The sequence below is a fragment of the Protopterus annectens genome, chromosome 5.part0 (genome assembly GCF_019279795.1).
Source record: "Protopterus annectens isolate FY-2018-M chromosome 5.part0, PAN1.0, whole genome shotgun sequence".
Classification (NCBI taxonomy): domain Eukaryota; kingdom Metazoa; phylum Chordata; order Ceratodontiformes; family Protopteridae; genus Protopterus; species Protopterus annectens.
This window is the reverse complement of record NC_056735.1, coordinates 960,047,468-960,060,722: the sequence shown is the minus strand read 5'-3', so window position 1 is coordinate 960,060,722 and position 13,255 is coordinate 960,047,468. Positions and strand designations below refer to the sequence as shown.

Genomic DNA, 13,255 nt, shown 5'->3' with positions numbered 1-13,255 from the left:
GTAAGACTGCTTCACATGCTATGCCCCATCAGGGAAAAACCACTGTGGGAAACTGGTATTTGAAATGGAAAGGCTTACTGTGAAATTTTCAGAGTTACAGCTTCTTCATTATGGTAAGCCTTTCTGAATCCAGACCTTTATTCCTTGGAGAATGTATGTTAATATATATTCCTTATTCTAACAGCTTTTAGTCATACTTCCACGTGAAACATGTTTCGGATTTGTGGTCTTTGTCTGTTATTACATTTTTCTTTGATTCTCTAGAGAAGAGATTGAGAGCTATGACTGAGAATAAGCTTGAATCATCCATTTACACATTTGGCAATTAATTATCGGTTTCTTTGGATGTGGTACATTAAATATGTACATAGCCTAAGTGACCAATGACTTTTCACATCATTTTCCATTGCAGAGTTTTTGCATTAGTATCCGACATGCTTCTCCTTTTCAGAAGAGCAAATGTACATGAATCAACCAACATATTTGTGGCAAGACAATGTGTACAAATGCCCACAAAAGCTTTGGCTTACTGCTCTGCTTGACATTACTTCTGATAACTGGAATCCCTTTATGCATTTGAAATGTAAAATGAGTGCACTGGTAATAAAGGTAATTAAAACAAAACGTGTCTGAAGTACTGTGGTTATTCTGTAAAGCAGGATGATGTTTTAATCTGAAAAATATATGATCTGGTTCTCCAAATCACATGGTCCAGTGGACAGTAGTTTCTGTATGACTGCAAAAAAAAAAAAAAAACTTCAAAAAAATATATATTCATATTTACATTTGTACCATATTTCTATGCCCATTTTGAGACTGAGCTGCCAGGCATTCATACTGCTACATCTCCCAGCACCTTACAATTGGTACATAAGAGGCAAGCTTTGAACAAAGAAGTATACAGACTGTATCCATTCTACATCTTTCTAATTATTCAGAAATCAGAATCAAGAGAAACAATACTGCAGCATTATTTACATTTTTTTGTTTTTTTGTTTTGTCCAGCATCTGCCCTATTTTTCTTAATCTGGGAAGGCAGAAACCTGTACAGTTCCAACACCAGTATTAAGCCTCTAAAGGCAAGCCAGTGAACAGTCCCAAATATATGTGTTTTGAACAGAATCTCATGCTGCATCCCAGTAACTTACACAAGGAATATTTTTTAAAACTGGGTCTGCATTGTATAATTACTTTTTGTCCCTTTTCTGCAAATCTGCATTTGAAAGCTTCACTGCTGTGCACCTTTCTTCTTCTGTTCTAACTCATGGAGACGCTCCTCTCGGAACTGAGCATGTTGGGTTCCCACTTTATGGGCTGTTTCTGTTGCTGCAATATCAATCTGTACATATTTAGAAGAGCCTTCTCCTGAAAAGAGAAGAAAAAAATTATGATGACTGTTTATTTTTGGAGAAAGTAAATGTATATATTTTTTAATGATTGCTTAGCTACAGGGAAAATTTTCTCCGAATCATAACTGTTTAACTTCTAGGAATGTGCTTTTTATTGGTACAAAACCAGGTGGTTTAACAACAAATAAAGACAGAAAGTTATGTCTAGCTATTTTTTACATGCTTACATGCTATTAATTCTAAATATACTATTTTATTTCATTTTTCATATGAGAATTATACCTGCCTTATACAACTCCAGGTTTTTATTCAGCAATCTCTAGTACAGAAAATTCCTCTACTGTCCATATTCTTTTCCAAACAAATACTGAGCTTTTTTTTTTTTTGAACACACTGATCCATAGTTTACCCTTATTAGCCTCATATAGTACTGAGTAGTCGTGTGTATCTGTGTGCCTCTAAGATACTAGCATTCTAGAATCACAATAATTATTTATTTCATTCAAGTTCCTAAAGATAAAGACTCTCTCTATTCTTCCCTGCAGGACACACTTATACTGAGTTCTTCCGGTCACTCCTTGTATGATGTCTATTGCAGGGTTTGAACTGTTTCTAGTGTCCTCCTTTTTGGCTGCTTCCACTGTATGTCTATAAAGAGATGTATCTGAAGAACCCATAGCAGCAATCCAAATTCAGTTACTACCACAGGCTTATGTAACAGTATCATTACCTCTGCCCTGTATCTCCATATACTATTACCTATTTCAGATTGTATGGCAATGTTTAAGTCATTAAATTTAGATTTACAAATGTGTCTTCAGATATATATGTTTATTATGTGGTGGCTAACTCCTTATACACTCTGCTCAATTTCTGCATAATGAATGTATACCTTAATATTAGTTTTCAAACTTTGCATTTTTGCTGTTTTGTATATACACTGACTCTTCACATCCTGCCTGGAATGCCTATGTTACTGCAGTACTTGGTGTCATCGTTGGTGATATAAAACTATATAATTGCTGCTCCATTTGCAGACATATTGACAGAGTGTATATCAAGCTATGTGGTGTTGTCTTGCAAGAGTCACTAAGTTTATATGCACTACAAGAAATGCAGGCCTACAAAATGAAGTGTGCAAGGTCATGTGCCTTTATGAACAGTAGGTCAGATGAACATAGAGTCAGCCTCATCTATGACAATTAAAGAAGCCCTGCAATAGAAAGAGCCTGCTAAGACACTTAAAGCTGCAACAACAAAATACTATCACATTGCTCAGATAAAGACTTTTCAGACAGAATGAATATCTCAAATGAGAACGAGGAATAGCCTAATAAATATATTGCACAAACAATTGAAGAGGGCTGACAAACAAGGCATTGTATATGAACCCGGTATGACCATGTCTGCTGCTAACTTTTGCAAGCTACCTCACTCATCATGTCATTTTCTAATGCCTTCCTGAACATCTGTACGTTTTTCAGTTTTACCACACCATCCTCCCTTTAACAGTGGCCCGATACATTACTATGACTTCTAAAAGGTGTTCCAGTTTCATATTATCGCATGGTTCATTAATGTCATATTTTAAATACATGCAGTCTCTGACCCTCATCTCAGTATCATATCTAGTATTGGGACCCAAATAATCAATTATAGCCATAACAAAGACATGCAAGGACCTGCTAAGGTTTAGATACATATCTCTTAGCTTCTGATACAGTGAACCTGCAGTAGGTATGAAGCAGGACTCATTGTAGCTTAGCCTTGGGCCAGACTAAATAATACTGGATGCTCTTTTATGATCCTAAGTGTGAGGTGTGACTGGGTCCCATCATTCCATTTATAAAATGCAGGAATTCCTGAAAGAATGCAAGTATGAATTCAGCTGCTAACATGAAATGCAGCTTAACTTTTGAAAGTTAAATACTTGCAGCTAAAATAAAATGTTTTCATCTAAAGACTGTGACTACATTGATGTTTCTTTCCTGTCCCTTCAACTGTTTTTTTGTCTTTCTCATGGGTCCAGCAAAAATGTAAGATTTACTTCCTTGCTTAGAGCATTAATTTGAAAAAACATAAACCTAACTGCTTCACCATCTGGAAACATGAAAAAAATGCACCTTTACTTAGCTGCAGAAAAGCAAATACAAGAAATAGTAGGTAAAAAAAACATATCTTCATATACAAAAGTATGAAATCTCTGAAAAGGAGGCTTTGCTACTTTAAGAACACACAGCAAGATGAGAGTGTGAACTTAATAACAACTCCATGTAAAACATGTATTTATTGTGGATATATTGCTATATCAGGGAAACTTGTGCATCCTGATATGGATAAAACATACAACTTTAGAGTGGTGGCTACTTGTGAAACGACACATGTGGTCTATCTTGCCCACTGTTTGGAATTTGGTGCATTCTACGTGGCAAGACTGACTGTAGGTTGTGTGATAGAATAAAGGAACAGTATATATATATATATATATATATATATATATATATATATATATATATATAGTACAAATAATAATGCAACTACAAATGCGTTGGCTAGGCATGTTATTAATAAGGGTATGGAACATAAATTTAAGTTCATGGTAATGGAAAAAACATTGATGGATGATAGAGGGGGAGATATTGAGAATAAGACAGAGATAAATGAGGTCAAATGGATTATTAGAACTAAAGCAGATAGTGGCAGCAGTTTAAACAATAAGGTTCCCATGAAGCCAGTCTTGAAAGCCAGACCCCTGCAAGGGTGGGAACACTGGCCTTTTAGAAAGATGATTGATTAATGTATATTTATGGAAATTATGTTTTATTATTGTGATGTGATTTCTGTTTTAAATGATAAGTTTTTATGTCATGTTTTATTTTTAAAAATATAACTGATTCCTGGAAGAGCTTCATAAATTGTTATTCCTTTAATTGATGACGGATTATATTAAAGTCAGCCTCTATCTGATGTAGTAGTATATAAGGAATAAGAGCATTAGTCAGCAGTTACGTCTGATGAAGCAGTCTCAGGAACTGTGAAAACGCTTACGTTTTTATTGGATTCTATTAAACTGAAGTAGAAGTTTTGCCATGTTTCTGGTTGTCGTTTTGTCCTGCTCATTTGCATGCTCACAGTTTTAATTACAGATAAATCTATATTTAGCATTTATAACCCTCCCAGTATGTCTAATAACAATAGGTTGGCTATTGGATAGATATCTACATAATTTACATGTTTGACAACTATAAGTAAAAAAAGGACCCAAATAGCCAATAGACAGCTTGGCCCTAGATCTATTAAAATGACAAAATGAATAGATTTCTTATAAGTAAAAGTTGGACAACTTCCAATAATATTAACTCAAACCTGCAGTGAGTTAGGCCTTCTGCCCTTACTCTACTGTTTTCCAAATACCTGCTGAGAGACTACTAAAGATAAGTGCTTATTTTCAACTGTTTTCTGCACTTTCTGATTAACTAAAACAGTATTTGCTGCATATATGTTTGTTTAAACTGTGCAACTGTATGTTACTGCACTTTTTAGATTGTCTGCTAATTGAATTTCTCATACAACAGTAATTACTGTTCATCTGGTTGTTTGTTCATTTTACTTGTTTGCCACACTTGAAAACACTAGCATAGACTAGGTTCAGGTTTTTGCTGTATCTAGTTCTGTTTGTGACCTTTGGAGCTTGTAAAACAATTAAACTTTTGTCTGGAGAGGCCCCCCTCATGCCCTCATGGGATGAATGTACAGTCTGGTCTGATCTAACTAAAGTTACTGTTGCAGGGCTCTGTTTAGGATGTTTTGGTTGGATAATTTGAACTTTGACTGTTTCCTGTTTTTCTGCTTTAATAAGCCTGTGTTTGAACCAGTTTGTGCTTGTTTGCGCCTGTTTGCGCATCGTGCAGCATTGCACACCACTGTGCAGAGGGATTGCTGGTTACAAATGACTGCACTCTAGCCTCTCAAATATTACCTAAACCAGAGTTCTTCGTGCCTAAACCTACTAATACCTGCTCTGCTGTATTCCCTCTTTAACTATTATAGCCAGACCAAGATTATTCCTAGGACCATGAACTATCAGTTTCCCTCCTTTTCTTCTACCAGCCTGGTTGACATGGGTCTAATGAGGCAGTATAGCAACTGCTACATGTACATTGATAGCCCCCTACTTTTAAATCATTCCTGTACCATTTGTGAGAGATGCACCTACATTATGAATCTGAAATCACAGCTTTCTCACACAATAGATAGCAATACAGAGTGGGTTGTCAACCCACCTACCACAACTCCTACTCGTGACACACAGCATACACATAGACAAACATATGCAGAAGTACACGCAAATAATCTACCTAAACACCAGAGACCTCCAAAACACATACATACTAAACCAACCATAACACCCATAACATACAATGCACATACTTACACAAGCACAAGTGTCTCATCATCAAAGCCCTTAAGGCAACACACATCCACTACATATCTTAGTCATAGGGGACTCTTTAGTGAGACACACAGATATCCCCTTCACCAGGCTGAACAAGGAGAAAGTCATGGTCAGCTGTCTTTCTGGTGCCAGGATTTGTCATATCACACAGGCACTCAAGTCTGTTTATAAGTACCTATTATAATTTACTTTATTCTTATTTGTATTTTTGATATTTTTGATATTGTATCTTTTGGAGCTTTTCTCCCCAGGACTCCATTGAAAATGGGCTCATTCGTTCCAATGGATTATCCTGGCAAACAAACTTCAAATAAATAAATAAATAAAAGTCTCTCAACAACAAGTATTGTTATGATTCAGTCATAGTACACGTTAGTGTGAACGACTTGAGAGGTAACTCCCTGGACTACGTGAAGATGGACATGATTGAGCTCTCTAATTATGTATCACAGGAAGGTATGTTCCTAGCCTTGAGCAGCATATTACCCTTGCCTTGGATGATACCACAACAGCAGCAGAAAATCATTGACTTCAATAATTGGCTTAGTTTCTGGTGTCATTCTAAGGGATTCAGCTTCTGTCAGCCTAGAATGACATGACAGATAGACCTTGATGCTTTGCCAGAGATGGTCTTCATTTGTCACGCCTGTGATTTTGGCTGTTGGAAAAGGCTCTTGCCACCCCCATAGTACTTTGTTTAGGCAATGTCACAAGGACAAAACTCTGGATGTAAAAACTTCATCGACAAACAAACTCAGGGTTATGCTGCTAAACACTAGGAGTCTTAGCATGAAACAGCACTCACTGGAAGCAGTTGTCATCATGCAAGATGATCTGTGCAGTCATGGAGACCTGCTTCAAAGCAGTGGAGAGCACCCCAGCCATACTGGGTTACACCTCCTACCACGCATTCAGATCACAAAAGGAAGGCATGAAAACTAAAGGAGGTGGTATATCAATATTCATTAAAGATAAATACAACCTCAGATTGGTTAAACAGTATGATTCTCTGGAGACACTTCAGGTGCAACTAACTGTTGGTAGGACACCTACTCAATCACTGCCATGTACAGGACCCCCCCCCTCCATGAATCAAGGCACCCACTCTGCCTACTTGGATCTACTGGAATACATCAAGATACATCTGAACACCAAGATTCTAGGTGATTTTTATTACCCATCCATTATTTATTTATTTATTAATTACTTTATTTTATATGTGTTTACCAGGAAAATCCAATTGGACACCAGTCTATTTTCAGTGGAGACCTGGGGAGCTAAGCTCCAGTAAACAGTATAAATATGTAAACAAGAAAATATCATAATACAACAACTCAAACAATACAATATTGTGCAATACTGAATCTAGTGGAAACAATAACAAAAGAACAATACTTACATTTGGAAAAGAAGAAAAGTTACAGTAGAATAAGGAAAGAGAATGAGGTGAATAGTAAAGTAGCAACAAATATGACAGATGTAGTTAGATATAAAGAGCTCAGAATTATCCAGGATGATAAGGACAGAGCCAGTTTTCCATAAAGTGAGATATTTAGGAGCATTTTAAACTGTGCCAAAGAGCAGTCAGAGGAAATATTGGATAGAATTTGTTCCACACTTTAGCAATAACATTGGAGAAGAGAGAGTCATGAGTTGAGTTGTTAGCTTTGGTGGCTTTTAACAACACTTTATTACTAGAGTGTAGGGGTCTGATAGTGGTATATGGTTGTATTATATTGTTGAGAGCAGGGATTTTATCTGGCTTGTGTAGGATCTTGTGGGCAAGAATAAGACTGGGTAAATTACTCGTGCTCAAACTCACTTGCCCAAAGGTTCCTTGAGTTCATTAATTCCAACACCTGGGACCAGCTGGTGGACACCCCAACTTGGGATGACAACATCTTGGATCTAGTGCTTATCAATATTGGGGACTGCTGTAACACCCCTACTGTGAGGTCTTCCCTTGTCAGATCTGACCACAAATCAGTCTCATTCGAAGTAATTATCACACTGGACCCCCCTTCCCCAGCAGCAACTAAACTAAAAAACTTCTCCAAAGCAGATTATATCCTTCTAAGGGATGGTATAAATAGCTTCACTGCACCTCCCCTCTCAGATGGTACTGGAAACTATGCCAAGACTTACATCAATGCTTTTTACAGACACCTGTATAACTTCATTGACATGGCCGTATCTGATAGGACCAAAACAAGCTCTTCAAGGAAGAGCAATCCTGCCATATGGACAACTGCCATTAACAGGCTTTACAATAAAAGGAAGAAACTGTTGTCCAAAAGTAAGAGGGAGCTTAAACAAGCAAATGACACTTCTTGTAAAGTCTTCCAAAGCAAACTACAAATCCAAATTAGCATCTTCAACTAAGGACAACCATAAGGCATTCTTTAGTTATATCTGTAGCCTAAAAGGTAAGACCCAGATATGTGTCGAACTGGTAGTTAATGATACCACATACACTGAGCCTGTGGATATAGCAAACCTGTCAGTCGACAGGTTCTGTGAAAACTTCACTCCCCTGTCCCCACCACACATATCCCATGACATTCCTTCCACTTGTCCCCCACCTTGTATCTCTACAGAGCAGGTCATAAATGCCCTTTTTAAGGCCACAAACACAGCATCTATGGGACCTGATAACATCCCAGGCTGCATCCTACATGGGCTCCAGCAAGAATTAGCAACACCATTGGGTAGTCTTTTCAATCACAGTCTAAGCACCGGCTTCACCCCAGCTGAATGGAAAATAGCCTCCATTATCCCCTTGCACAAGGGTGGTGCTTCCATTGACCTGGGAAATGTAGACCTATTAGCCTGACTAGCCTTATCTGCAAGGCCATGGAGTGAATCATCATGGACCTTATCAACAAAGATATAGGTAATCTCTAAAGACTTGAGCCTACCCAGTTTGGATTTGTCAAAGGGAGATCATGCCTGTTAAACCTTGTGGACTTCTTTGAGAGAGTCACCAGAGCCCTGAATGAGGGGGAAACCTGTACATACAGCCTACCTGGACTTGGCCAAGGCTTTTGACACTATCACCCACTCAGGCATTATTGACAAACTCACCCAGCTACGTATCAACTTTTATATCATTAGGTGGGTAGCTAACTGGCTCACTGATAGAACCTATACAGTCAAAATAGGGGAATCCGCCTCCAACAGTAGACCTGCAACCAGTGGTGTTTCACAGGGAGATCAGGGAACTCAACTGTTTGGAATGCATTTCTCCAAAGTACAAGCAAAAACTAAAGGTCTGTGGCTGACAATGTTTGCTGACAACTGCAAACTGGGAGTGGTCATAGAATCCCCAAATGATGTTAACATCCTTCAAGAGGGTCTTAAGCAAACTAATGATTGGTCACAAAGTCACTGACTTAAACTCATTGCAAAAAATGTATTATCATCCCTTTTGGTAAGAACAATGTTCCTGCTCACTACCACATCAATAGAAACACTCTAAGCACATTTCAGTGGTGAGAGACCTGGGCACACAGGTTGACAGCAACCTTACCTTTGATCACCATGACTCCACAGTGGTAAGAAGGACATTCTATATTGCTCATCTCATAAGTAAGGGCATTGCCTCAAGAAAAAAAGAAGTTATAACCTCCCTGTACTCTTCCCTCATCAGACCAATAATTGAGTACAACATCCCTTTCTGTATGTATCCTTCCAGGCACCTGCAGCAACTGCAGAGATCATGAAAGTTCCTCACAAGGAAAATTTAAGGTCTTCAGCATCTGTCCTATGTGGAGCAGCTGAAATCACTGTCACTTTACTCTATTTCATGCAGACTACTCAGAGGTGATCTCTGCCTTGCGGATAAGGCAATCTCTGACTATGCTTTATTGGAAATGCTACATATCCGTAAGTTCAATGGCTAATGGGTTGCTCACTCTGAAGACTTAAATCTGGTATGTGACATTAATAGAACCTGCTGGAGGGACAGATTTGTCTCCCAGAGGTTACCACACCTGTGGAACAGACTCCCAATTCATGTCAAGCAGACCACCTCTTTGGCCCTCTTCAAGTACAAAATGGATGACTGGATGGGTAACCATAAATTCACTCTGGGGGGTTCTACCTGTTTCCCTCTTGGACAGAGGAATAGGTGCTGATTGTGGAAACAAGGGCAGAACTTGGCTAGGTTTGTAAGGGCCCTAGGGCCATTAGCCTAGTAACTTCCTATAATCCTTTTTGCCTTGAATAATTTTCCAGTTATTATTGAGAATAGTATTAATATTGACCATATCATACTCACTGACAGAGCAAAAGAATTCTGAGATATCCTAACAGCAGAGTTAGTCTTTACCATATAGCCAGAACACAAAATGGGCTGAAATTTAACAGACCTATTGTTTATAATTTCATTATCTGTTTTGGATAATCTTATAGCCATTTAACCATGATGAAAGAATAAATATTTTAAATGATTCATTTCTTTCAAAAAACGTCATCATTACCTACAAGGTGGCTGAGCCTAATAAACTGCCCCTCTAACTACACTACATTTCATTAACATAGGATGCATGTTGTTAAAATGAAGATAGTTATTAACAAAAGTTGACTTCCTAAATAAGTAACTGTTAAATATACTATTACATAACACTATGTTAATCATTAAATCCAAAAAATTAATTGTTGATCATTTAGCACTAATAGTAGATCTTTAAAAAAAATCAATTCTGTTATTAATATCATCCAATAAAATCAAAAAAATTTCTCTAGTACTATTCCAAATAAGAATTAAATCATCGATATATCTTTCATAAAAACTAACAAACTGATAAAAAGGATGCTTTGTCAAATATTTTGTTCCCACCGTGCCATTCCCAAATTGGTAAATGCAGGTGCCATCCTGACACCCATTGCAATGCCTTTTAATTGTTGATAAATCTTACTTTGAAACATAAAAAGTTATTGGCAAGCACTAATTCTAACAATAAACAGATTGTGTTAATTTTAGTATTGTCAAAGTCAGTAAACTTACTAGATACAAACATACAAAATCAATACCACTTTCCCATGAAATACAGTATATAAAGACCCAACACTGATGGTGATTTAACATAGTCTCTATGCCTTTAAAATGATAATACTTAAATAAATCTGAACAAACCCAAGAATCTTGTAAATAATAAGTCAAACTTTGCACCACAGGATTTAAGATGATGTCTAAATAAATTACTATATATTCTGTTTTACTATTATGAACAGAAACTATGGGCCTAAATGGAGGGTGAGTAACATCTTTTTGGATCTTGGGAATACCAACTATAACACCAACCTTAGAATGATCATTTTTTTAAAAATTCATAGGTATAATTGTGATGCCCATTCCCTGGCCCAGCAATCAAGGGGCCTCAGTCCTCACCACTAACACCAGTGAGGGGTGTCTCGTATAGGAGGAAATGATAACAAATACACACAGTATGGTGCAATTTCCCTTAAGAGCACACAGAGATCACAGTCAGTCCTAGGCTGGTTGCTCCCTTGCTCTCCAGGTCCTCAATAAGACTCCCCACTGGCACAGCTATAGGGTCCAGATCTCAACCTAGTGGGCAAGCTAAAACCTCCAGCACCCTCTCTGTCCAACCAGTGCTTCATGTCCCTGCCCAGGTAGCTGACACACACACACACACACACACACACACACACACACACACACACACACACACACACACACACACACACACACACACACACACACACTTTGAGATAAGAGTATATACAACCACACAGACACTCCTTGGGAAGGCTGACACAGGTTCTCCAGCTGTGCCCCTTTTACCCAGACTATACGGTAGAGATCACTGCCGCCACCCAGCTAATATTTATCAGCTACTCAAAGGCACTTAAAAGGGTGTCCAATTATTACTGTGCAATATTATTATCCATTTGGTAAGTGTGACTAAACATTCAAGGCTTATTAGAGTGACTTGGTACAGGATCACTATGTACATGCAATGTACTCTAGAGCTTAAATCATCTCTACACAAAACAGCTACAGTTAAAAGGTTTTAAAATATGTAATAATAAATAATAAAAACACAAGACAATACTTTCTACTACACAGTGCTAGTCAAGAGTTCAGAGATCACAGATAAATACTTAAAATAATTCAGTAGTATGGTTCTGACATCACAGAAAAACACTTAGTCTAATCTTTCTAGTTTCTAGCTATTCCTAAGAGAAAACACAAATCTAAGATAAACTTACATATAGAACACAGGCAGAGTACTGATGAGTTGGATGGTCAAGACAAAAATGCTTGATGCTCTCTGATTCTCTCTGTTTATAAAATCACATTCCTGGTTCACATTACATCATTCTTCACACTTCCCTGGGGATCCCAGGCTAACAGGCTACATTCTTTAGTAAGTTCACACCAGGTCAGAAAGCAAAGCCATTATGGACATTTATGCATGCAAATTCTGTCCGTTACTCTGGCCTTAAAACAAGAGCAAGAATTCCTTCATCTAGACAGGCTGGAGCCAACTTTAAAGATCAAAGACAGTCAAAAGATGTTTCACTTAGCTTCCTTACAGCAGAGTGCACTGTTACATTATTTTCACTTCCACATGTAACCCTATTTTATCCATTTAAGACAAGCCTGTGGCTTACATTAATATTTACAAATGACAGAATTATCTATAAAATTCTATCTGGCTAGGCTGGCAGCCTTCACCCTCCCCCCCCCCCCCGGAGAACTCAAGCTAGTTTTTCAAGTGACCGTTGAGAAATGCTGCTTGAGAGGGTTATGTCTATCTGAGTATACCTTACCCCATTCCCTGTCTTGACAGCCCATCTGCATTGGCATTGCTAATCCCACTGCAGTGCTGCACGGACATATCATATGCTTGTAAACCCAGGCTCCATCTTAGCAACTTGGCATTTTGCTGGCTGGCTTTGTTTAACCATATTAGGGGGTTGTGATCTGTCATAACATTGAATTTCATTCCATACAGATAAGGCTGAAATTTCTGCAGTGGCCACATTATGGCTAGACACTCCTTTTTTATAGCTGCATAGCATCCTCCCTGGGTTGTAGCCTACGACTGAGATAAACCACTGGGTGATCTTCTCCCTCTCACTAAATATGGCTAAGTACAGTCCCCACCCCATGGTTCAAAGCATCCACCTGCAAAACAAATTTTTTGCTGTAATCTGGACTGGCTAACACAGGGGGTCCTCCCAAAGCTTCTTTAAGCTTCTGGAATGCCAGATAACATGCTGGGGTCCACACTACCTTATCTGGCCTGTCTTTCCTTATCATGTATGTGAGGGGAGCAGCTAACATTCTGTAGTACCCTGATGCCCTCACCTGCTTTTTCATAATAGGTGCAGGCCATGCCTGAATGTCTCCCACTTTGGCAGGTTCTGGCCTTATCTTACCACTCCCCACTCTATGTCCTAGATAGGAGCCCTCTGC

General features: G+C 38.2%; 1 protein-coding gene across 1 annotated transcript in view; it reads right to left on the bottom strand.

The window, feature by feature from the left end:
- Positions 1 to 220: 220 nt before the first annotated feature.
- The window catches only part of DOK7 (docking protein 7), a 949,191-nt gene continuing 936,156 nt past the window's right edge, over positions 221 to 13,255 (bottom strand). Inside the window, exon 11 of the mRNA XM_044072729.1 lies at positions 221 to 1,365. Coding sequence (XP_043928664.1) covers positions 1,229 to 1,365 — 137 coding nt within the window. The 3' untranslated portion in view covers positions 221 to 1,228. The remainder of the gene's footprint in view (positions 1,366 to 13,255) is intronic.